This window comes from Pinus tabuliformis, chromosome 1_2 (genome assembly GCF_031772625.1).
Source record: "Pinus tabuliformis cultivar Carrire ecotype Pingquan chromosome 1_2, CPIR1, whole genome shotgun sequence".
Classification (NCBI taxonomy): Eukaryota; Viridiplantae; Streptophyta; class Pinopsida; order Pinales; family Pinaceae; genus Pinus; species Pinus tabuliformis.
In genome coordinates, this window is record NC_142298.1 from 761,450,602 (window position 1) to 761,477,653 (window position 27,052).

Here is a 27,052-nt window from a genome sequence, read left to right on the forward strand (position 1 = left end):
TCTGCTTCAGGATACTGATTAGTTATTGCAGCTGCAGCATTTGGATTTGCAGAATTGATGCTAAGTAATGAATACACTATCGTATTCTAGTTTTACACTACGTCGTGGTCCGCGGGGAAGGATTTTCACCTTAAATATGCAATTCTCAAAAATGAATGGTTCATCTGATAAGCAGGCACACTTACTATCATATGGAACATACTCTTTCTAAAGAGTACTTTAACTCAGAATAGGTTGAGTTCAAGCCTTAAGGAACAATGGTTCTTTGAGTAATATAAGGATCTGAATGCAGTCAAATGAAGATACCTCCTTGATACATAATTTGGAGGTGAAATTACTTTTTCTCTTTATACATTTGTTCTATAATATGTATCATTACCGTGGCTTTAGACTGAACAACCAATGTACTTAGTTTGTGGAACATACCTGGCAGAATTGCATTATAGTTTATATGGTGCATTCAAATTTTCTCCTGGGTTTCCAAATTTTCATCCAGACTATGTGTCAGGATATTTAAGACACTTCAATCCTCGGGGATTATATATTGACTAAAAGTGCTTTGCATTAATAAAACCTACAGGCATTTCCCCCAAAAAAACGGTTAGAATGCAACTGAACTAAGCTTGTAATCCTTGCAAGGATATCCACCATCGCTCAGTAGCAAGATATCCCTGGCTGTATTAATAGTGTATCCCTTCAGTATCCGTTCAAGCATCAGGACATTCATTTTCCCACACGTAAGCAACGCAAGAAAGGCCCAAGGATGTGGTCCAGGGAGGATTGGTCCCTACCGGTCGTGTGGTCCAATACCAGGGAGGACTATATCTGCTCTGAGAACTACTACACACGTTACAAACTTAAGAAGAAACTTCGCCAAAAAAGAAATTTGGACTTTCATTATAATATAGTTCACAAGAAAAAAACATGTGTACAGCATACTGTGACTGGCATTCGATCTTAATAGTTGATATTCTGGGTGGTCGGGGATCACCGGACCTCAAACGCCTTGTTCTTGGAGAACTTGTCTTGGCAAGTTTTTGCTCTGAATCTGGTAGCTCCAATGTCAACAACGCAGATCTGCAATCTCCTCATCTTCAAATTTGGGAAAGTTTGGGACAGCAGAGCCGGCACGCAACTCCTTTTTCAACAACCTCAAATCTTCGAACAAATTCTTTTCTGTACAATCGCATTCACTAGGATCATCAGAACTTGGTATTCGAAGATTTGGGCACCGTGCCAAACCCCGTATGCTTTTCAGCCTGGAACAACCTGATACCCGCAACTCCTCCAAAGATATCAACGTTTGAAGACCTGGTAACTCCTCTACTTGATGACACTGTTGGATGTCCATGCGTCGAAGCTTAACAAGACCACACAGCCCTGTTATTTTCTTTAATGCAGTACAACCATTCAAGTTGAGTGAAATTAATGTCATGGGCAGTGCTCCAATCTCCTCCAATTGCAAACAACAGCTGATGTTGAGATGGTGAAGGTTTGGGCAAACACCTTGAGAAAATGATAATTTCTTTATTTTCGTCCCCGGCAGGTTTAGGTGTTTGAGTCGAAGCAAGCCCTTGTCAATGGAATATGCCTCTTTTCTTCCTTCAACATCTTCAACACTGAAAAACGGCATCTCGAGCAGCGGGCAGTTTTTTACACTCAAACTTTCAAGATTATTTAACCCCATAACGCCTACTGGTAAATACTCTATTACTGCATAATTTATTACCAACATTGTCAACTCTTTCAACCCTGCAACAGAGTCTGGCAAACATTTTAGTTTGGGGCAGAAAATAAAATACAATTCCTTTAACCTCCTTAGGTTACCTAGCGAAGGGGGCAGCGTTTCCAACAAAGGGCAATCTAATTTCAGAACTTCCAAATTGATTAGGTTCCCAATATCACTCGGCAATTCCTTTAACATTGTCATAGACAAACTTATTTCTTCTAGGAACGGCTGATGTGTGACTTGGGGAGGCAATACTTCCATCTTGTAACAGAGTGAAAAGTCTAAGCTTTCAAGAGCGCTGATTTTTCCAAGTGTTTCACTGGAGAGGGTCAACCTGGAGCATCCTGCCAAACAGAGATGTTTGAGTCTACTTAAATTCCCAAAAGACTGTGGCAGCCATTGCAAACTCGAACAGCCACTCAAGTTAATATGTTGAAGTTCCGTTAGATTGCCAAAGGAAGGTGGCAGCGATTGCAAATCCATGCTATGAGACAAGTCAATAAGCTGAAGATTCGTTAAGTTCCCCATAGAATCTGGAAAACGCTCCATTCTTGTACTGACCTTCAAATGTTTCAAGGAGCGGAGATCGAAGAATTCTTCAGGCAATGTTGGGATAACGTCTTCCAGTTCAATCTTTTCCAGGTGTTTCAACTGCCCTATAGACCTTGGAAAGCGTAAAAGGGTACCAATATTTAACTCCCTCAACTGCAATGGGGCCTGCAATTCAGTCAAGGAAAATTAATCCAGGTCCAACGGTGAAAAATCAGTACAAATTTTCTAAAATAACTTTTTGCAGAAACCTACCTCACTTGAATCCCTCCACAATGTTTCCAATTGCCCACCGGCAATCTCTAAAACTCTTAAATTCCTTAATGGAATCCAATGAGGTAGCGAGCGGTACGGACAGCGATCCCAGCGGAGCCATTTAAGGTCGGACTGTTTCACCATATTGGATATGTTTCCCAAACAATCACCTTCGGCACTCAGCAACTGCAGCGCGGACATATCGACAGAACGATCGCTGAACCCCAAATATGGGCCAGATATTTGTTCCGAAATGCTAACTCCACGCACCTAAATTGTGTTAATGAAAACTATTAGAAACAAGATTGGCACCTTTGCAAGTTTAACACATCAAAATTTTGAAAAGCTATATATTATAGTAGAATTTGTGGAATTAAACTAGAAACACTATGAATGGTGCGGAGTGGACACTCCAAAGTCTAAAGTATAGAAAAAAATTTAATAATCTTACTTAATTTTGGTTTGGTATATACAATTTAAATCCAAAATTTCGAATATAAGAATGAACTGTGAAAATGTGTTTTTATATACTAGATACTGAAAGAGACACCTCAAAAATAAATCAGAGCACACAAGCATAAAGTTAGAGAGTGAGACATGTACAGATGATATGAGGACCACGTTATGAGAAAGGCTGCCAGGCCAAAGTCGCCGAGGACATCCAGGGGGTTCTATGTCCGCCAAATATCTGCCGAGGTCTCTCAGATGATGGTGCATTCTTAAACGCTTTTTATTGTCTATCTCGAGAAGGCACCTATTTTCGAGGTTCACAAGACCCAGTGATCCTTCCCAACCCGATCCTTCCCATATTCTTATGGCTGTATCCCTGTTCTTTCCTAACAAGAAACAGGCGATGTCTAAGGATATCTGTTTGTCCTGATGATCGAGACTGTCATAGCTGATTTTGAGGCGCTTTTGAATATCCGCGGGAAGTACTTTGGATATTTTGCACAATTGAGCTTCCCAATACTTCAAGTCATCTTTTCCATAAAGTAGTGCACCAAACACTCTGAGAGATAAGGGCAATCCCTTGCATTCATACAAAAACTCTCCAACCATTTCTTCAAATCCGACAACGGGACGAGGCTGGTGGAATGCATGCCAGCAAAAAAGCTCTTGAGATTTTTGTGCATTAAGGCCTCTTACCTCGTAAATGGGTGGCTCTTTGATTCCTGAAAGAATATTCTTATTGCGGGATGTAAGTAAAATCAAGCTATCAGAACGAAGGACGGCCTTTATGGGTGAAAACAATGCATCCAGCCGCTCAACATTATCTACATCGTCCAAAACTATAAGAGCTTGACAACCGTCGAGATAACGTGAAAGTTGCCCCATACCATCAGCAATATTGTCTATTTTTGGATCCAATGGAATCAAGTCCTTTACAAGTTTATTCTGCATCTCGATTAAAGAAGCTTCTCTCACATCCAACAGAAAAGAACATCGATCGTACTCTGACCTCTTGCTGTTAAAGAATGCTTTCGCCAGGGTCGTGTTCCCAATTCCACCCAACCCCACAATCCCCACAACCTTGGCCTCCTCTGAGGATTGCTGCTCCTGCGATACTGTTCTTTCAAACTCTTCTAGCAATTCATCCAAACCAATAGGATATGTGGCCACATGGAAAGGGGTTTTTCTCACCCTTTTCTCCACCCATTGGATGACCTTGTTGGCCAGCTCCCCTTCGTCCCTAAGTATTCAAGGTAAGATAAAACAAATGTTTGAGAACACCCAAAAAAATAAAAATGATTACATTGCAGGTTGAAGATAAAAATATTTTAGAAGAACACGAAAAAAGCTGATCCAACTAATTACATGTTGAAATTATCTGTACATTGGGCCATTTTAAAAATAAATGAAGCCACTATTTGTATTTCCAATTTTGGTATAATTGGTGAAAGACATATTACACAATCTCGATTTTCCTAATCAATCAATATGATTGGTGAAGATCATAATAAAATCATCCAGCCATAATTAAACCTATAGACATTTCTTTTAAATCTATTCACCTCACATTTTATTCTGCATTTTTTTTGGTTTATCTAACCTGTCCACAGTCAAAGTTGTCTACTTTTTTATGTAGACTGTGCACCGCCCAAGTTATTTACACAGTTACACCTGGTGTGTACACTCGCTCCATTTTCGGAAGGGTCGCTGCCGGGGAAATCCCGCTAGGAGGAGACGCGACTGCTGAGCATGAAGCCCGGGCACCGGGTTCTTGACGTTGGGTGTGGCGTCTGAGGGCAAATGCGGGTCATAAGCAAACAAACCCCATGTTACTGTTGTTATTGGGTTCCAAATTGTGCTTCCTTTTTGGTTTTTTTTGTTTGCTACAAAGTTTTTGACAATTTTTTCATTGATGAGACATCCGGTAGATCTCGATTGTGAGATTGAGTTGGGCTGGTGTCCATTCTGGTTGCTTCTGTCCTGTGTTTTTAATCTTTATTGTAATAGAGGAGACTTACAAATGCTTCAGAGCTCTAATGCACTATTTCAAGTAAGGAATGTTTTAATTTAATTCTGATATTTATATCCTCTCATTACAGTTAAAAACACTGGTGCAATCCAGTGGCAAATTAAGATATTTCCACATACAATCTCGATTCAACTAATCAACCAATAGAACTGGTGAAAAAGCATAACAAAACTATCTATCTATAATTCTCCGGGGATCGTATATAATCAAGATCCAATCGATAAACATAAAGACATTCCCGGACTAGAATGGTCAGAAATTTAGAATTCTCACCCGTTACACGCCTCCAACTCTAAACCACTTATATCTGCAACGCATGATAAAGCTTCTCTCCACTTTTGAATGGTGCTGGGCACCCGACTCCATCATCCCGAGGAGTTCGTTAAGACACCATTCTGATTGTGCGTATGTTGGGGAAAATATCGCTACATGGACAGAGGCGCTTGCTATAACTCGTTCAATTTGAGAAGTCAACTTTTCGCCCTCCCGCAATTCCTGTTTGTCCAGAAAGACTCGAAATCCACAGGAAAGAAGTCGATGGTAAAGATATCTCGCGAAAGTTTTTTTAACATCCGGCCCCCTGTGATTGATGAAGATATCGTAACGGTAATCGCCGTTGGGAGTTGCAGCGGTAGAGGTGGAAGCCAAAGTCTGATGAGCCATTATTTTGTGATGATGAAGATGAAGGAGATGCAAATTGACGGAGATATGCAACGTATCTTCGTTTCTCCTTTTTGATCTAACAAATGCCGCAATGCTTGCCACCTCCCAAATCTCCAAAGTATCTCTCTGCCTCTGCAAATGCTGTTACAGTTGCCTTTATCCCAGTTCGATGGGTCGGTGCGTCCCCTGCACGCGGATTCTGTGTATTTCACATTTGTCGAGTTTTTGACGAAGTGGGCCGCAGTGGGGGAAACTTGAAACCCTTTTTTCACTTTAGTTTGCATTTCATATTTGTCGGCTTTGACGAAGTGGGGCGCTGAGCATGAAACTTCAAACTCTATAAAGGTGTTGTGTACCGAACAGTCAATTAAATATATAAATGAAACAAAAATTTTATAGCTTATGAGGTGTTGTGTACCGAGCTGTCAATTAAATATATAGATGGAACAAAAATTTTAAAGCTTATAGTGCTTTGAAGGCATGGAAATAAAATTTACACTCTTATGTTAAATTTGTTAAAATCATTTTGTCCACTCATAAATAAGCTTCTTCTTTTTTTTCCTCTAAATTTAGTTCTCATAAAGCGTTTGTAGAGCTCTGCGCATATTTTTCAGCTTTCCATCGGATCACAACTTATATAAATTAGACACGAGATTTCTTATCGGCAGATCCGTCTTGGATCCATTCCTATGAGACAGACTAGGTCCTGCAGATCTCAACATTGTCTAGTGGACAATGTACACTTTCCACCCGCTCTTCATCAGGGCAACAGAGTTTGTTGAGTTTCTTCAGTGTTCTTCATTCAGTCTCGGACCTTACTAGAGATGGGTTTGATCCTCATACCTATTAACTCCTTAGCTCCTGGATCTTCTCCGTCAAAGCAAAATGTTGATTTACTTCATGCATTGTATATTTTTTCAGCAGACCATTTGGTTCTCTCACTTTGTATGGATATCATTGTACTCAATAGTCTTTTTGACTTACTTTGTGATCATCACTTTGTATGGATATCATTGTACTCAATAGTCTTTTTGACTTACTTTGTGATCATCACTTTGTATGGATATCATTGTACTCAATAGTCTTTTTGACTTACTTTGTGATCATCACTTTGTATGGATATCATTGTACTCAATAGTCTTTTTGACTTACTTTGTGATCATTAGTTAGACATAATATAATTATCTTATCTTTAAATATCCCATAAACTGATAGTCCTTTATTTGAAAATAGATTCTTCTTCCATTTTCCCTAAAATCCTATCACTTCTTTACTCGTTAAAAATGATTAAAGATTTTCAAAACACTTGTGAATTTATCACATAATAGTTGGGAGTTAAAGAGTTAAGTTGTTTTTATAGAGAAGGATTTTTTTTTTTTTCTTTTTTTTGTTTTTTTTAGTATTTTGGGATTTTTAGTTAAAATTTGATAATAAAAAAATTAATCTTGATTTGTGTGGTTTAAATTTGTGTTTTTCACTATTCAACACTCAAAAAAACTTTAAATGTGAAGAGTTCACTGATCAAACTCGTGATTTCAATAAATCTCTACAGAAAATTACATCAAAAAATAAACAAAAATTAAAAAATGTCACATATAAACAACTCCATGTAGTTTTATTCATAAGACAATAAAAGCTGAAAAATATGACCGTTCGTACACAGAGAACAAGGTAAAAGGGAAATGAAAAATGGAGAAAGAATAACAATGTAAAAGGAAATGAATGTTGAGACTTAGCATGTGTAGGCTTACAATTTACATCATGTGGTCAATTATTTTTTGTACAGCTAGTCTTGCAAAACAAATATAAGGGTTTGATCAATCAAGAAACTTAAAGGCTAATTTTTGTGATTATGTTGAATGTTCCTATTTTCACAGGGAGAAGAGTAGAAGCAGACCATTAGATGCTTCTACATGGCTTGAATCTTCCCTGAAAGTAGAAATTATTATTTTTAGATTGACTTTGGACTTGATCATGAGGAAGGGGATTGCAGAGGAATTCAATTGTGATTTATTTTCATAGTGGGAGGGAAAAATATTGCTTTCTTACCAGTGATCTACTCATCACTTCGAAAAATGGTGTTTGTAAGTTGTAACCCCATGAGAATTAACCTTTACTAATAATTCTAGATAGATTAGGTGTTGTAAATTTAAGCCTTGGGCCAGAGTTACAAGAGGGCTTTATGATGGAATCAGGAAATCAGAAGTGATGAATCCAAGTTTCTCATCCCTCGTTTCATGATTTTATATTTTCTATTTTGTTTAAACATTTTTTGCTTAACCCACTCATAATCCAAATACTTCTTAAGACCATGACATCTTTCAGTTGACTATGATTCAACTTCTCCAGCTATGGGACATCCCAATGGTAGAATTGAAATTCACCTAGATGCAATTGTTGTTGTCAGGGCAAACATGAAAAAGTATTGAAAGGTACTTGAACCTTGGTAGACCATGTAGGCCACCTAAACAACTGGAAATGTGTTGGAGAACATTGTTGTTGAACTTGAACATGTGATATAATAACGTCCCCATGGTATTGCAATGTTGATTGTGAATCTCATAATGTTTTATAGCAGTTTGAAGATAATGCATGGGCTTATCAACATTTTTTCTATACTAAATTTAATAAGGCCTTTGCTTCAGGATACTAATGAGTTACTGCAGCTACAACATTTAGATTTGTAGAATTGATGCTAAGTAGTGAATATACTATCTTATTCTAGTTTTACAATGATTATACTCCAACGTAGAGGTGGTTCATGGGGAAGGGTCTTCACTTTAAATATGCAATTCTTAAAAATGAATGTTTCATCTCATAAGCAGGTACACATACTATCCTAAGGAACATACTCTTTCTAAGATTGCTTTAACTCAGAATAGGTTGAGTTCAAGCCTTAAGGAACAATGATTCTTTGAGTAATATAAGGATCTGTATGGAGTCAAATGAAGATACCTCTTTGATACATAATTTGGAGGTGAAATTACTTTTCTCTTGATATATAAGTTTGCTAATATATATCATTAACCTGGCTTTACACTGAACAACCAATTTACTTAATTTGTGGAATATACCTGGCAGAATTACATTATAGTTTATATGGTGCATTCAAATTTTCTTTGGGGTTTCTAAATTTTCATCCAGACTATGTGTTAGGATGTTTAAGACACTTCAGTCCCCGAGGATTATATATTGACTAATACGCTAATTAGTAGTGCTTTCATTAAGAAAACCTACAGGAATTCCCCCCCCCAAAAATGGTTAAAATGCAACTAGACTAAGCTTGTAATGCCTGCAAGGATATCCAGACCATCGCTCAGCTGCAAGATATCTCTCGTTGTATTACCAATGTATCCCTTTAGTATCCCTTTGAGCATCAACGCATCCATTTTCCCAAACGCAAGCGACATAGGAATGGGCACTAAATAAAAAGAAAATGAATACTGTTGTTTTGAGCACCATCTCGAGATGTACATGAGGAAAGTCTTGTGATTTTTATTTAATCAGGTAAACTGCTTGGCCACACCGTAAATTTATTTCATTGATGAGGAAAAAGGCAGGTCACTAAAAGAAAATTCATGTGTTATACAAACTCGGGAAGAAACTTCACCAAAAAGGAAATTTTGACTTTCATTGTAATATATTTCACGGGAGAATAGTCATGTGTACAATATATTGTGACTAACATTGATCTTAATAGTTGATATCCTGGGTGGTCTCGGGATCACCTACCTCAAACGCTTTGTTTTTGGAGAACTTGCCTGGCGAGTTTTTTCTCTAAATCTAGTAGCTCCAATGTTAACAATGAAAATCTGCAGTCTCTGTAACTTCAAATTTGGGACAGTTTGTGTTACACGTTATTTTGTTGCATTAGGAAAATGACCATCGGTTTAGATCTTTTGCTATCTGTAAATGTGTTCCAAAGCATCCCCTTGCAAGGCTAGAACCCAAACCATTCGAAAGAATGTGAAATTCCTGGATCCCATGGTTCAAAACCCTGTGTTTGGCTTCATGTGCAGTTCCCTAGTCAATATTTGTGCATACTGTGAAGAGTCCATTAGAAATTGCGCATAATTGAGCTCTATCTTACACTATGACCTATGCCCATGACTTAACGAATGTAAAAATAAAAAGTAAAGTCTAGAAGCATTGTTAGTTGTATATATCACAAATAACAAGCTTCGAATGGATGCCTATTCAACCTTGATCCCTCCCATCATGGAGTTAATCCCTCTCTTTGTGGAACCCCTATCCCACCATTAGTGGATCTCATCCCTTGGAAAATGGATCCCAAACTCCTCCTCCTTGGCCTGTAAAGCTAAACCTGTGCCTCAGGATTGAGAAGTATTGTTGGAAGTAGGCTTATGCTACATGAATAAGGTTGGAAGGCTATTCATTCAAGGAGAGGGTTGGAGATTGTGGGAAGGGACTTGCAACATCAAGGCTTCAAGGTTGTAAGACTATTCTCCATTTTATTAATATAAAGGCAGTTGTTCTTTCTCAATTATATCTTCGTTGATACAATTTGTAGGATTCCTTGACCATCTACATATATTGTGATTGCATATTGATCAATTTATAATACATGATTAGGTAATTAGTTTATTTATCTCTTATGCTATACACTGGATGCTTTGATCTCGTGTATGTTTCTTTCTATTCAGATCTCCTTCAGGACATCATGGAGAAGCTATGGGGAGTGATGGGAAGATCTCTAAATCATCAAGGATAAGCCGATGATTGAAAGCTTTGAAGGGGACTTCATCAATCATTTTTATTAAACAGTAAGTGGCCTCTATCATAGTATTTGTTTCAGTCAATCATAGTCTATAGAAAAGTAGCAATTCCTAGTTATTTGTTACTAGATTTCTCTGATGCATAGGGAGATCGCTCTTGTCCGCAAGAGGGATAAGTCCATATAACAAATTGGTAACTCCACTAGGGATTCGTATCACTCTCCATTATTTTTCTTTTTTGGCCTTTTGAACCTTTTGTAGAAGCCTTCTTTGAGTGTTTGCAAATCTTTAAAATCTGAATTTTGGGTTTTATTTGACTTGTTTTATATTTTTTCCAAAATTCCCCATTGTGCGCACTTTTCTTTCTGCAACAGTGGGTATGCGCACTAGTTTCCTCTATGACCTACGCACATACCTGGAATTTTTGAAAATTTTAGTTTTATCCTCATCGAGTCTAGAATTTTTAGTTTTTCCTGTTTAGTTACACCTGTCTACACATTTTTTAGTCTTTTTCAGTTTGGCTGAGTGTTGTGAAAGGATTTTCTTGTGATTATCTTGTTTTTGCAAATTAGGGTAAAGTCTTATATGGTGAATGGTCGATATATCAAAAGAGAGATAAGTTGGTTTTTCCTTGCTGTCTATCTATCTTTCTTCTTTCGAACAAATTAGGACTTGAGTTCAATTTTCTCTTTTGTGAAAGATTGTTTTGCGTGTGAAAAGCAATAATTTACATGATTGGGTATTGTTTGAGAAAAATACTTTTTATGCTAGTTTCGAAACGAAAAGTCAATTTCCTTCTGTTGCTGAAAGTGTTCATGAACTATACTCTTTACTGCAAGTGAATTCATAGCATTCAATTTGGGAAAATTCATTTTAGTGTTCATTATTTTCTTCTTTCATTTTTCGAATTTCCAAGTCATTGTATGTTTAAAGAGGAATTGCTTGATTTCTTGAGTTATCGGGCAAAGTGAAATTTTAAAGTAAATTTCAATATTTGGGTAACTCGAAATTGGATATCTGCATTTTAGGAAAAGGGACATAGTTGGATTTTAGAGTTTTTGTTTACATTTCCATTGAAATTTTTGAATTTTTTTTTCCTTACTTCAGATAGAAATTCATCGAAACAAAAAGGTTACATTTTCGTTTTTTATTGCATTAGGATTTGCGTCAAGTCATAATTCCATCAGTTCCAAATCCATTTCCTTTGAGTAAATAACAACTCTTAAAATCAACACTAATAAAATCGTTCTAGAAACTTTTATTTTTAGGGCTATTTTCCACCTACAGTAGATCAGGTTGTAGGGCTTTGGAATAGGGAAGTGAGTTAACTTTCCAAAGTTGCAAACAAACATTAGCGTCTTGTGATAGGGAGAAAAATCCATTTACTACAATTTTTCTATGGGAATCTCCCCTTACAAACGATTCAAGAACGAGATCATATCGGGCCCAGTAAAGTGATCGGCCCCACTTCATTGTCTACAGTAGAGTGATTTACAAGTACTAAAAACGGTGTCGAAAGGTACTTGGGAGTCAGTTGGAATTAAACCTCAGATTAACCATGTTGAGGAACTTTCAAGGGGATTGAGCTTTGTTACTCTGCCCTTGCGTGTGCGTCTAATCTATGACTGGACCCCTAGGTTAAATTGTTTTATGTGGTAACCTTAGACTCTAGAGACCATAATCTTATGGATTTTACCTAAGGTGACGGCAAAGGGGAAGTCTCTGTTGTACCTAGAACAGACGTTGGCTAGACTCACTTGGAAATTTCTGGAGGGTATTCTTCATTCGAGATGGCATAAATGAAGTTTACTTGCACCGGATCATGTACATTAAGCAGGTTGTCAGCGTAACTAGTTCCACCCACTCTATCTATAGCCACTTACCACTTTGATCTTTGCGACATTGGGTTTCTTCGCCAACTAATGATTTCGTTGTGAAAATCTTGTTTGCATGGTTTGAATCCTTAGATTTTTTAGCGTGTGTCAGTTGTTTGTTTTTACTTTTTAGAGACCTTAGGATTGGATTGTGAATATTGTTTGATTTTGTGATTAAAATTCCATCCCGACTGAATCACCAAGCTAGTCATGTAGAATGTAGGGTAAACCCCTTGAGTTTGCACCTAGTCAATTGGAAAAGATAAAAACTGAAAGGCCAAAATGAACATGATCTAGAACCTCAAAACACCCTGAAACATCTAGAGTTTTACAATCTCAGATGATAGAAACCGAAATGAATCTGACGCAAGAAGTAGAATCATGTTTAGTTCATTCTGGCCCAGATATTACCGAAGTAGTTCAAACTGAAGCTGATATTGGTGAAGTTTCAAACACTCAACTAACTGAACCAGAAGTGGAAGAACCCGAGTCTGATATTTCTCAACCTGAATCACCTTCGGTTGTTATAGCTCCTACTCCTAAGCCACCTTCACCTCTTGGCCTATTGCCCCTTAAGTCCATACCATGCATAAATCTAAAACCACAAATTACCAAATTGAGGATTCAAAATGTTGATGCTTCTATTTGTTTTAAATGGGGATTATTGTCTTGCTATCAGTTACATATATGTTGTTTCTAGCAATGTTACTCTAGTTGGTGGTATTGTCAATGATCTATTCTTACTTCCAACTTACAAATTGTAATCCCAAACCATGATGAATAGGTTGTAGATAGATAGGTCACACCGAATCCACATTAAATACTTGGATAAACAAGTAGCAATTTAAGGCCCTTGATTTGTGAAATTTTATCCATTTGATCCATCCATTTCTATTCAATGCTCTATGGCATGCCAAACATAAAATGGCCATGACCATGAATGATTACATCAACATGAAAATAAAGAGCAAACTAATGAAATAACATCCACCATGGAAGTAGACTCTTCTTCCATTTTCCCTAAAATCCTATCGCTTCTTTACTCGTTAAAAATGATTAAAGATTTTCAAAACACTTGTGAATTTATCACATAATAGTTGGGAGTTAAAGAGTTAAGTTGTTTTTATACAAAAGGTTTTTTTCTTTTCTTTTTTTTGTTTTTTTTAGTATTTTGGGATTTTTATTTAAAATTTGATAATAAAAAAATTAATCTTGATTTGTGTGGTTTAAATTTGTGTTTTTCACTATTCAACACTCAAAAAAACTTTAAATGTGAAGAGTTCACTGACCAAACTCGTGATTTCAATAAATCTCTACAGAAAATTACATCAAAAAATGAACAAAAATTAAAAAATGTCACATATAAACAACTCCATGTAGTTTTATTCTTAAGACAATAAAAGCTGAAAAATATGACCGTTCGTACACAGAGAACAATGTAAAAGGGAAATGAAAAATGGAGAAAGAATAACAATGTAAAAGGAAATGAATGTTGAGACTTAGCATGTGTAGGCTTACAATTTACATCATGTGGTCAATTATTTTTTGTACAGCTAGTCTTGCAAAACAAATATAAGGGTTTGATGAATCAAGAAACTTAAAGGCTAATTTTTGTGATTATGTTGAATGTTCCTATTTTCACAGGGAGAAGAGTAGAAGCAGACCGAATTTTCCTTTTTCAAATGGTCTTTTAGATGCTTCTACATGGCTTGAATCTTCCCTGAAAGTAGAAATTATTTTTTTTAGATTGACTTTGGACTTGATCATGAGGAAGGGGACTGCAGAGGAATTCAATTGTGATTTATTTTCATAGTGGGAGGGAAAAATATTGCTTTCTTACTAGTGATCTACTCATCACTTCGAAAAATGGTGTTTGTAAGTTGTAACCCCATGAGAATTAACCTTTACTAATACTTCTAGATAGATTAGGTGTTGTAAATTTAAGCCTTGGGCTAGAGTTACAAGAGGGTTTTATGATGGAATCGGGAAATCAGAAGTGATGAATCCAAGTTTCTCATCCTTGGTTTCATGATTTTATATTTTCTATTTTGTTTAAACATTTTTTTCTTAACCCACTCATAATCCAAATACTTCTTAAGACCATGACATCTTTCAGTTGACTATGATTCAACTTCTCCAACTATGGGACATCCCAATGGTAGAATTGAAATTCACCTAGATGCAATTGTTGTTGTTAGGGCAAACATGAAAAAGTATTGAAAGGTACTTGAACCTTGGTAGACCATGTAGGCCACCTAAACAACTGGAAATGTGTTGGAGAACATTGTTGTTGAACTTGAACATGTGATATAATAAACGTCCCCATGGTACTGCAACGTTGATTGAAGATAATGCATGGGCTTATCAACATTTTTTCTATACTAAATTTGATAAGGCCTTCGCTTCAGGATGCTAATGAGTTATTGTAGCTACAACATTTAGATTTGTAGAATTGATACTAAGTAGTGAATATACTATCTTATTCTAGTTTTACAATGATTATACTCCAACGTAGAGGTGGTTCATGGGGAAGGGTCTTCACTTTAAATATGCAATTCTTAAAAATGAATGTTTCATCTCATAAGCAGGTACACTTACTATCCTAAGGAACATACTCTTTCTAAGATTGCTTTAACTCAGAATAGGTTGAGTTCAAGCCTTAAGGAACAATGATTCTTTGAGTAATATAAGGATCTGTATGGAGTCAAATGAAGATACCTCTTTGATACATAATTTGGAGATGAAATTACTTTTCTCTTGATATATAAGTTTGATAATATATATCATTAACCTGGCTTTAGACTGAACAACCAATGTACTTAATTTGTGGAATATACCTGGCAGAATTACATTATAGTTTATATGGTGCATTCAAATTTTCTTTGGGGTTTCTAAATTTTCATCCAGACTATGAGTTAGGATGTTTAAGACACTTCAGTCCCCGAGGATTATATATTGACTAATAAACTAATTAGTAGTGCTTTCATTAAGAAAACCTACAGGAATTCCCCCCAAAAAGGGTTAAAATGCAACTAGACTAAGCTTGTAATGCCTGCAAGGATATCCAGACCATCGCTCAACTACAAGATATCTCTTGTTGTATTACTAATGTATCCCTTTAGTATCCCTTTGAGCATCAACGCATCCATTTTCCCAAACGCAAGCGACATAAGAATGGGCACTAAATAAAAAAATGTGAATACTGTTGTTTTGAGCACCATCTCGAGATGTACATGAGGAAAGTCTTGTGATTTTTATTTAATCAGGTAAACTGCTTGGCCACGCCATAAATTTATTTCATTGATGAGGAAAAAGGCAGGTCACTAAAAGAAAATTCATGTGTTTTACAAACTCGGGAAGAAACTTCACCAAAAAGGAAATTTTGACTTTCATTGTAATATATTTCACGGGAGAATAGCCATGTGTCCAATATATTGTGACTAACATTGATCTTAATAGTTGATATCCTGGGTGGTCTCGGGATCACCTACCTCAAACGCCTTGTTTTTGGAGAACTTGCCTGGCGAGTTTTTTCTCTAAATCTAGTAGCTCCAATGTTAACAATGAAAATCTGCAGTCTCTGCAACTTCAAATTTGGGACAGTTTGTGTTACACGTCATTTTGTTGCATTAGGAAAATGACCATCGGTTTAGATCTTTTGCTATCTGTAAATGTGTTCCAAATCATCCCTTTGCAAGGTTAGAACCCAAACCATTCGAAAGAAAGTGAAATTCCTGGATCCCATGGTTCAAAACCCTGTGTTTGGCTTCCTGTGCAGTTCCCTAGTCAATATTTGTGCATACTGTGAAGAGTCCATTAGAAATTGCGCATAATTGAGCTCTATCTTACACTATGACCTATGCACATGACTTAACGAATTTAAAAATAAAAAGTAAAGTCTAGAAGCATTGTTAGTTGTATATATCACAAATAACAAGCTTCGAATGGATGCCTATTCAACCTTGATCCCTCCCATCATGGAGTTAATCCCTCTCTTTGTGGAACCCCTATCCCACCATTAGTGGATCTTATCCCTTGGAAAATGGATCCCAAACTCCTCCTCCTTGGCCCGTAAAGCTAAACCTATGCCTCAGGATTGAGAAGTATTGTTGGAAGTAGGCTTATGCTATAGGAATAAGGTTGGAAGACTATTCATTCAAGGAGAGGGTTGGAGATTGTGGGAAGGGACTTGCAACATCAAGGCTTCAAGGTTGTAAGACTATTCTCCATTTTATTAATATAAAGGCAGTTGTTCTTACATGATTAGGTTAATTAGTTCATTTATCTCTTATGCTATACACTAGATGCTTTGATCTCGTGTATGTTTCTTTCTATTCAGATCTCCTTCAGGACATCATGGAGAAGCTATGGGGAGCGATGGGAAGATCTCTAAATCATCAAGGATAAGCAAATGATTGAAAGCTTTGAAGGGGACTTCATCAATCATTTTGATTAAACAGTAAGTGGCCTCTATCATAGTATTTGTTTCAGTCAATCATAGTCTATAGAAAAGTAGCAATTCCTAGTTATATGTTACTAGATTTCTATGATGCCTAGGGAGATCGCTCTTGTCTGCAAGAGGGATAAGTGCAGATAACAACTTGGTAACTCCACTAGGGATTCGTATCACTCTCCTTTATTTTTCTTTTTTGGCCTTTTGAACCTTTTGTAGAAGCCTTCTTTGAGTGTTTGGAAATCCTTAAAATCTGAATTTTGGGGTTTATTTGACTTGTTTTATATTTTTTCCAAAATTCCCCATTGTGCGCACTTTTCTTTCTGCAACTGTGGGTATGCACACTAGTTTCCTCTATGACCTACGCACATACCTGGAATTTTTGAAAATTTCAGTTTTATCCTCATCAAGTCTAGAATTTTTAGTTTTTCCTGTTTAGTTACACCTGTCTACACATTTTTGAGTCTTTTTCAGTTTGGCTAAGTGTTGTGAAAGGATTTTCTTGTGATTATCTTGTTTTTGCAAATTAGGGTAAAGTCTTATTTGGTGAATGGTCGATATATCAAAAGAGAGATAAGTTGGTTGTGCCTTGCTGTCTATCTATCTTTCTTCTTTCGAACAAATTAGGACTTGAGTTCAATTTTCTCTTTTGTGAAAGATTGTTTTGCGTGTGAAAAGCAATAATTTACATGATTGGGTATTGTTTGAGAAAAATACTTTTTATGCTAGTTTCGAAACGAAAAGTCAATTTCCTTCTGTTGCTGAAAGTGTTCATGAACTATGCTCTTTACTGCAAGTGAATTCATATTTTTCAATTTGGGAAAATTCATTTTAGTGTTCATTATTTTCTTCTTTCATTTTTCGAATTTCCAAGTCATTGTATGTTTGAAGAGGAATTGCTTCATTTCTTGAGTTATCGGGCAAAGTGAAATTTTAAAGTAAATTTCAATATTTGGGTAACTCGAAATTGGATATCTGCATTTTAGGAAAAGGGACATAGTTGGATTTAGAGTTTTTGTTTACATTTCCATTGAAATTTTTGAATTTTTTTTTCCTTACTTCAAATAGAAATTCATCGAAACAAAAAGGTTACATTTTCGTTTTTGATTGCATTAGGATTTGCGTCAAGTCATAATTCCATCAGTTCCAAATCCATTTCCTTTGAGTAAATAACAACTCTTAAAATCAACACTAATAAAATCGTTCTAGAAACTTTTATTTTTAGGGCTATTTTCCACCTACAGTAGATCAGGTTGTAGGGCTTTGGAATAGGGAAGTGAGTTAACTTTCCAAAGTTGCAAACAAACATTAGCGTCTTGTGATAGGGAGAAAAATCCATTTACTACAATTTTTCTCCGGGAATCTCCCCTTACAAACGATTCAAGAACGAGATCATATCGGGCCCAGTAAAGTGATCGGCCCCACTTCATTGGCTACAGTAGAGTGATTTACAAGTACTAAAAACGGTGCCGAAAGGTACTTGGGAGTCAGTTGGAATTAAACCTCAGATTAACCATGTTGAGGAACTTTCAAAGGGATTGAGCTTTGTTACTCTGCCCTTGCGTGTGCGTCTGATCTGTGACTGGACCCATAGGTTAAATTGTTTTATGTGGTAACCTTAGACTCTAGAGACCATAATCTTATGGATTTTACTTGAGGTGACGGCAAAGGGGAAGTCTCTGTTGTACCTGGAACAGACGTTGGCTAGACTCACTTGGAAATTTCTGGAGGGTATTCTTCATTCCAGATGGCATAAATGAAGTTTACTTGCACCGGATCGTGTACATTAAGCAGGTTGTCAGCGTAACTAGTTCCACCCACTCTATCTATAGACACTTACCACTTTGATCTTTGCGACATTGGGTTTCTTCGCCAACTAGTGATTTCGTTGTGAAAATCTTGTTTGCATGGTTTGAATCCTTAGATTTTTTAGCGTGTGTCAGTTGTTTGTTTTTACTTTTTAGAGACCTTAGGATTGGATTGTGAATATTGTTTGATTTTGTGATTAAAATTCCATCCCGACTGAATCACCAAGCTAGTCACGTAGAATGTAGGGTAAACCCCTTGAGTTTGCACCTAGTCAATTGGAAAAGATAAAAACTGAAAGGCCAAAATGAACATGATCTAGAACCTCAGAACACCCTGAAACATCTAGAGTTTTACAATCTCAGACGATAGAAACCGAAGTGAATCTGACGCAAGAAGTAGAATCATGTTTAGTTCATTCTGGCCCAGATATTACCGAAGTAGTTCAAACTGAAGCTGATATTGGTGAAGTTTCAAATACTCAACTAACTGAACCAGAAGTGGAAGAACCCAAGTCTGATATTTCTCAACCTGAATCACCTTCGGTTGTTATAGCTCCTACTCCTAAGCCACCTTCACCTCTTGGCCTATTGCCCCTTAAGTGCATACCATGCATAAATCTAAAACCACAAATTACCAAATTGAGGATTCAAAATGTTGATGCTTCTATTTGTTTTAAATGGGGATTCTTTTCTTGCTATCAGTTACATATATGTTGTTTCTAGCAATGTTACTCTAGTTGGTGGTATTGTCAATGATCTATTCTTACTTCCAACTTACAAATTGTAATCCCAAACCATGACGAATAGGTTGTAGATAGATAGGTCACACTGAATCCACATTAAATACTTGGATAAACAAGTAGAAATTTAAGGCCCTTGATTTGTGAAATTTGATCCATTTGATCCATCCATTTCTATTCAATGCTCTATGGCATGCCAAACATAAAATGGCCATGACCATGAATGATTACATCAACATGCAAATAAAGAGCAAACTAATGAAATAACATCCACCATCGAAGTTTATAAGGGTAGCGTACCCAATGAAGTCCCTAACTTATGAAGAAAATAATAGTAATGGGGAAAATCTTATGCCCAAATCAGATGGAACCTTAATGAAATGGAAGAGAGCATTGGCATGAATGTATGTTGATTGTTTGGAAGTTGTAATAGTACACATGAATTCAACAAGAACTTCTAAAGGCTCTTAAACCTTTGATGATGATTGAGCATGGAAAGAAGATGTTAATCAAAGATGTTTCTAATCCTAGTAAATGATTGTTGAACTACCAAAGATTCAAAAAGAGAGGCAAACAAATTTCTTGCCTACAAAGGCACACTATAAAGGGGTGTAGAGGAATCCATGGGGGATGTGGCTGGGAAATTTAGAGACAATATAAGAAGCAGCCTTGGTTTATGACAAAACCACTTTGAAGATGAGGGGAGATTGTACCTTTTTCAACCTTTCTCTACACATGGTGGAGAAGGCCCTCTTGCAAGAAATTAAAACAAACTATGTCAACATCCTTTCTTTCAACTTCATAACCCCTTAACAAGTCAAATGATGGTACATCAATGTATATGGAAAGGACAAAAAAATATTTTTAGAAACAATTGAGCTATCTCCAAAACACATATATTTTCAAAGGTGTGGATTGGATGAGTACATAATCAAAGTGTGAATTTGTTTGGCCCATGAATGGTAAGAAGATAGGTGGATGGTTTGATAGATGGTGGTTGGACACAAAGTGGATTCCAACTGGTTATGGATAGATGATGAAGCTCAATAAAATTGTCTCCCTTAGAAAATGCGTTTAGCATAATAAATTTTGCTCATTTAATTTGTTGATGTTTTTAAAAATAATAATACAATTTCAAACATCCAAAATACCTTTATATATTTTCCTTACAAAAAAACCATTCATATAACTCATATGCAACTTTTCTTACATTTTCTTTTCCAAAAATCAAATGGGTAGTCGTTGACCAACTTCAAGGAAATACATAAACACAACTCACCATTTTAAATAGATTTATCATGACATGTCTTTGAAATATTTTCTTTATTTAATTTAAAAACCAGTACTATATCAAATGAAAAAGGCATAATTATAGGAATCATTTCATACATAATTAAATGTAGAAATTAGATTTTAAGTCAAGGAATTTCTTTACTTTCTTTACTTAATTAAAGAAATGTTGGTGATATGAAATGGGAAAGGGAGAATCAAATGGTTTATTTCAAACGCATATATACAATCAATAAAGTTAAAATATAATTTATACAACAAGTAATGGATGAAATAAGGCTTCCTCTATTCGAAAACAGCTTTAAAGTTGAAATTATTTTCATGATATCCATTTATTGTTGTGGCAAAATGAAGCAAACATCTCGCAAATTGTAAGAATGCAAGTGCCTGTTATGACAGACTGGTGGGACATGTGACAAACTCCAGATGGATATGGACAAATGATGAAGGCCCGAATAGAACCTCTCCCTTAAAAATTGACTTCTGTGTAATTAAACACCATATAAAACTTGACATGTTTGAAACTATTTGTTGTAATTTGGCACAATCTCCAACATACAAATTCTACAACAAAATACAATGTTCGATGCCTTCCACCTCTTCTAATTTGGAACACCCATTACTGGATAGTTGTTGAAGTTTTTTTTCTTTTTTCAGTCGAAAAAAAATGCCTTCTTTAATATTAAGTAAAGAAAGTACAATTACATAAATTACTCAGTTTTGTCCCACGATATACATCCAAACTTAACAACAAAAGACCCAAATAGAAAAAGACATAAGGTACGGCTGTTATACTATCATCCACAGTAGTTCACCCATTGTTCAGTACATGCTTAGTTACAAAAAGACAAAATATAAATATAGCAAATATCTTATAATAATCATATCTAAGAAGTAGGAATAATTCCAAAGTCAAATATGGAATCTCGGTTGTATGCAGGATAATGTATGACTCCAGAGGATGCTGAAATGCCTCTTTTGGAGAGTAAGCCAGCGATGATGTTCCACTCCATTTATATATGATTAAAATCAATTTGTTGGAATGCTCTTATCAGGATATGAATGTGGGAATGCTCTTATCAGGATATGAATGTGCTTCATCCAATAAGCTAGAAGGGGAGGTTGGAAACATGACAATCCCTTGATCCAATCTATCCATCCTTTAGAGTCCCCAAAAATATGTAAGGTGGTAATGTTGAGCCAGCCAACAGCGAATAGAAGCCCCCATAATGCGATGATTTATGCCCTGTTGTTGGAACCGGCACCACCCTCCCACCAAAAGTGATAATACTTGCCAGGTTCAGTAGCAATGAGTACACCACATCTGCATAGTCCATATTTACAAGCCCAATCGAAGAATCCCATCGAATACTCATTCCATATGTCCTGCAAAATGACATGTCTATATTTTTTAATATGATTCATGGTCCTGTCTCTGAAAAATAAGACACAATCCCCATGACAAAGTATTTAATATCAGTTTATTTGTCTTCAAATATCTTAAGGTTCCTGCAGCGCCATATGCCCTAAATCGTGAAGAAAGGCAGAGAACCAAATACTTGTTGTGACTGAAACCAATGCTTAAAACATGCCAACAATGAAATATGCTTCCAATCCTCGTCAATCTGAAGCACATTAAGGACTGAAATCCAAATTTCAGTGGCAATCAAGTAGTTCAAAAAGAGATGTTCAACATCTTCATAATTTTTCTTGCACAACATACAGATACTTGGTCCAATGAAACCTCTGCGAGCTAAATTCTTCCAGGTGAGTACTTTGTCATTCAAGACCAACCATCTAAAACATTTGAGCTTCAAGGGGAAATTCCATTTCCAAGATTTTTGATACCATGATAGCTCCACAGTAGAATTAATTGGGATGGAAATGGATTTGTAAATGTCGTTGGTCGCAATCTAGTTCTTGTGTACTTGTCCAACCCATCTCATCTTATCTATCTTATCTGAAATAAAAATGTCTACAGCCTCAATCTGTCTAATATAAAGAGTCCACTCTGTAGCCAAAAGACCAGACAGATCAATGTCTTCTTCCCAAAGCCAAGTCTGTAAATATGGAGAGTGAGCTCGAAAAGAAGCAATATGAGATAAAAGATAAATACCTTTGTCATGCAAGTGTTGAAGGAGAGGGACAGATAGCATATGTACCCCTTGGAAACCACATACAGTGTCCAGTCCAACCTCGATCCTACTGCCATTACTAACCTCCCAGCAAAGCCCCACAAATAGCCAATGTCTTTGTCTCATCATACTGTGCCAGATGTATGAGGATGAGAGGGGGATTTTTGCACCACCTTTAATCCAGTCTTCATAGTCCTGATAGTCCAAATATTTACCTCTGATGATCTGAGACCATATACCCCTACCCGATAGTCCTCTCCACAGACTTTTGCATATGAGAGCCCTATTAAAAGATAAAGTATCCAGGATCCCCCACCCCCCTTGATCAACAACTTTGGTTAAAAGAGACAATCTAGCGAGATGAATCTTGCATGATTGCTCTTTACTAGACCAAAGAAATCTAGCCAATATTGCATCAATTTTATGTATGATCTCCATTGGCAGTATATAGAGATGCATCCAGTATACAGATAAAGACTAGAGTATAGCTTTGATAAGAATGAGCCTACCTCCGATGGAGACCTACCTGAATGTCCAGTGATTTAATTTGAGATCGATTTTTTTGTGACCCAACTCCAGTTAATGATTTTGTACTGATTCGGTTTATTTGGAAACCCAAATATTGAAAGTCGGAGTCCACTGTCTATGCAGATATCTCAAATAAACCACAAATCTTATCGATCTCACCCCCAATCACTTGTGAATAAATCACTTCATATTTATGTGAGTTCTTGATGAGGCCTGAAGCAAATCTAAAAGAAGATAATATATGATGAAATTGTGACCATTTAGTGATAGAAGACTCTCCACCAAGCAGGAGATCATCAGCAAAAATCAAATGGGTAATACGGATCTATCTAGTCATATTGATGCCCATGATCAAGCCTCTGTCCCTGGTGTCCATGATTTTCCTACAGAGAGTTTCAATAATAAGAATAAACAAAATTGGGGATAAAGCACATCCTTGCCTTAATCCCCTATGTTCTTTGAAAAAACCAGTAGGGAGGCCATTTATAATCACTGAAAAATTGGCAGAAGATACACAAGACAAAATCCTATTAGCATTGTAGATATTGAGACCAATTTTATAAAGAATCAGTCTAAGAAATTCCCAGTTGTCTCTATCAAAATCCTTGGTAATGTCAATCTTCATAAGGCAAGAATTATAGTCGTTGAAGTAATGGAAGCTACCCCAATCCCTGTATGCTCTTCAACCTCACACACCCACTTGTGTTGAAATACCTCAAAGATAACAATCATTCAATGCGTGGCAACCCCTCCAATTTCTTGCAACAAACAATTGCCAGCTTTTGAAGTGTTGGAAGACGACATAGAGTATGTATTTTTGTCAAATTATCACAAACCCTAAATGATAAATCTATGAGTGTAGCTAGCAATGCTCCGACCTCCTCCACATTATTACAATAAGACATTGTAAGATTGTGAAGGTTGAATCAAACACCTTTGGCAAATGATACCTTCAATATCCCTGTCTCTGATCAGGTGCTCAAATTATGCTCAAAAATAAAAGCGTCAGAATATTTATAAACTTAGCTTTAGATCGAAGAAATATTTATTATAATTCCACCGATGTGAACGACACTCAAATCCGAGCTCATATGTAGAAGTAAGAGCAAGTCAAAGTTCAGGTTTGACTTGGACACGTGGTAGGCCCTTCAACGAATGGAGAAGCTCCAAGTGGCAAGTTGCCATTGGGTCCCACATATCACATATCGGGGATAAAACAGTGGTCGCGGCTTAAGAATCGGCCCCCAGCAGTGTCGATTTGCGATTTGCGATATCACAATCGCACATCGTAGAATGTTAAGGAAATCGACCCCTGGAGCAGTCAGGGTTGCGATGCGATATATCGCAATCACAGAGTCAGGTTGCGATTTGCGAATATTGCAATCACATATCACCCTAATACCCCATCAATATATATGTTACCGAGGGACTCCGCCGATGCGATTTGCGGACACGATATCATTTCAGAGTTGTAGTTTATAACTTGTCGGATCCACCAGATCGCATATCATAAAGCGTTAAGTCCTGAATATAAGAATCAACCCCAGCAAAGCCGATTGCGATTTGCGACAGAGTTTCAGAACTGTCGCCTTTTCCGCCGAACCAACCACTTTGTATGTGACCACTCAGCCTTAACCGCGAGATAGGCGAGGAAGTTGGCGGGACCACCAATTTCGGCGGAACTGCCAGAATTAGCTCCTGATAATGAATTTAACTGGCAGTTAGCCAGATTTGGAGGAGAAAATTGTGGGAGAACTGGGAGAGGTCATAACTTCTTCAGTTCTTATCAAAATTAGGGGCAAAAAGAGTCATTTCTAGTAGTTTTGGCTATTTTGAACTCATTGAGACGGGTTTCAGAGGCATTTGACCATTGTAAACACACTTTTGTTGTAATTTTGAGCATAATAGAGAGGCCCAAGCATTGGAAGCTGGACCAAGGAGACATAGCCCAGGAGGGGTGAACTCCTCATCAAATATCTTTTTTGTGTGTTGTATTTTGATGTTCTTTACTGTTAATTTGATGTTGTTCAGCATATGTTTTATGTTAAATTGTTTATAACATTTACATAAGAAACTCTCATGGGAATCAGTTAATTTAGCAAAAATAGTGAATCCTTAAGCACTTGATAAGCAAATGATAAGCATCTTGGGTTTTATTCTAAATGGGGAATTAGCACAACATTACTAATCTGCTCCATTTCAGATCAAGTTGGTATCAGAGCCCTAATTTTTGCTTACTATATTTTCTTGGGCAAAGAAAGAGTATTGTTTGTTAGTTTTGTGTCATGCTAACAAGGTTAAAACTCAAAAGAGGAGAACTAGGGAATCTAGTTCAAAGCCTTGTAGTTGGCTCAAGTGGAAGAAGAGCAAGGTTTCCAAAGTCTTCTACACCAGTACATCCTCAAGTTGTAGAAGTTGTAGTTGAGTCTTCAGAGACCATGTCTCATGAAGGAGAACGATGCTGAAAGAGCATTCAGAAAATGATTTCTTTGATATGATAGAGATGGTGAAGGTCCTCTATGAAGAGAGGAATAGCAGGCTGCAAGGAGAAATTTCCAAACCTCCCAAAGGAGAAGGCTCTTCAGGAGGATATTTTTAATGGTGTTTTTATTAGCTATCCTACATATGATAAAGAGCTTTACGCATTGGTGCAAAGTGTGAAAAAATGGAAGCATTACTTAATGGGAAAAGAAACCATTATTCACACCGATCATCAACCTTTGCAATATCTTCATTCTCAAACAAAATTGTAGCGATCAAGGCACTTTTGTTGGATGGGATTCTTACAGCAATTCCACTTGGTAATTAGGTACAAGAAAGGTATTTATAACAAAGTTGTTGATATTCTTTCTAGACCGGTTGTTAATGTAGTCATTTTACTCATGAATCATTATGTTTCGCCTAAAAGTTATGTTGAACAATACGCACATAATGTTAACTTTCAAGAGGTATATTCAATCTTGAGTCAAGGCCACAGAGTTGACGAATTAGACTACCATGTACATGATAATTTTTTGTATCATTTGGGAAAACTTTGTGTTCCACAGGGAGAGAGAGTAAATGTCACAAGGGAAGTGCACAATTCTCTTATTGTTGGACATTTCGGTGTAAGTAAAACAGTGGCAAATCTTTAGAGGTATTTTTAATGGCCTCATATGCTTGAAAGTGTGTCGTATTTTATCGGAGGTTGTTCATTGTGTGCAGTCAGTAAGCCTAGTAATAGGAAACTAGGATTATACACACCACTTCCATTGCCCTCACGTCAATGGAAGAGTGTGTGTATGGATTTTGTAGGAGGTCTCCCTTTATCAAGAAAAGGTCATGATTATTTGTACGTAGTTGTGGATAGGTTCAACCAGATGTGCATATTAATGCCTTGTAAAAAAAAAAATTACAGCTGAACAAACAGCTCAACTTTTCTTTCAAAACGTATGGGTTCATTTTGGATTACCTACTTCTATTGTAAGTGATTGCGATTCCAGATTTGTTGGGAATTTTTGGTCAAATTTATGGAACTTGATGGACACCAAGTTGAAGAAAAGTACAACCTTCCATCCACAAGTAGATGGTCAAACTGAAGTGGTTAACAGGACAGTTATTCATTCGTTAAGAGGATATTGCAGCAAACATCCTAATTTGTGGCGTGAACAATTGCATTATATTCAACATGCTTACAACCGAGCAAAATACTCTTCTAATCTAACATCACCTTTTGAGGCATGTCTTGGTTATTTACCTAAATCGCCTTTGGATTTCATATTTGAGAAATATGTAGTTATAGATGGACATAGTGACATAGACAGAGCAAAGAAA

At 36.6% G+C, this 27,052-nt stretch overlaps 1 protein-coding gene across 1 annotated transcript; it reads right to left on the reverse strand.

Annotated features, from left to right (window-relative positions):
* Positions 1-1,056: 1,056 nt before the first annotated feature.
* LOC149208033 (disease resistance protein RPS4B-like) lies at positions 1,057-5,798 on the reverse strand. The gene is made up of 3 exons (XM_089395922.1): positions 3,137-5,798; positions 2,534-2,803; positions 1,057-2,446 (listed from the first exon to the last, which is right to left on the reverse strand). The coding sequence occupies exons 1-3, from the start codon at positions 3,932-3,934 to the stop codon at positions 1,064-1,066; spliced, it is 2,451 nt and encodes an 816-aa protein (XP_089252048.1). The 5' UTR covers positions 3,935-5,798; the 3' UTR covers positions 1,057-1,063.
* Between the last annotated feature and the right edge of the window lie 21,254 nt (positions 5,799-27,052).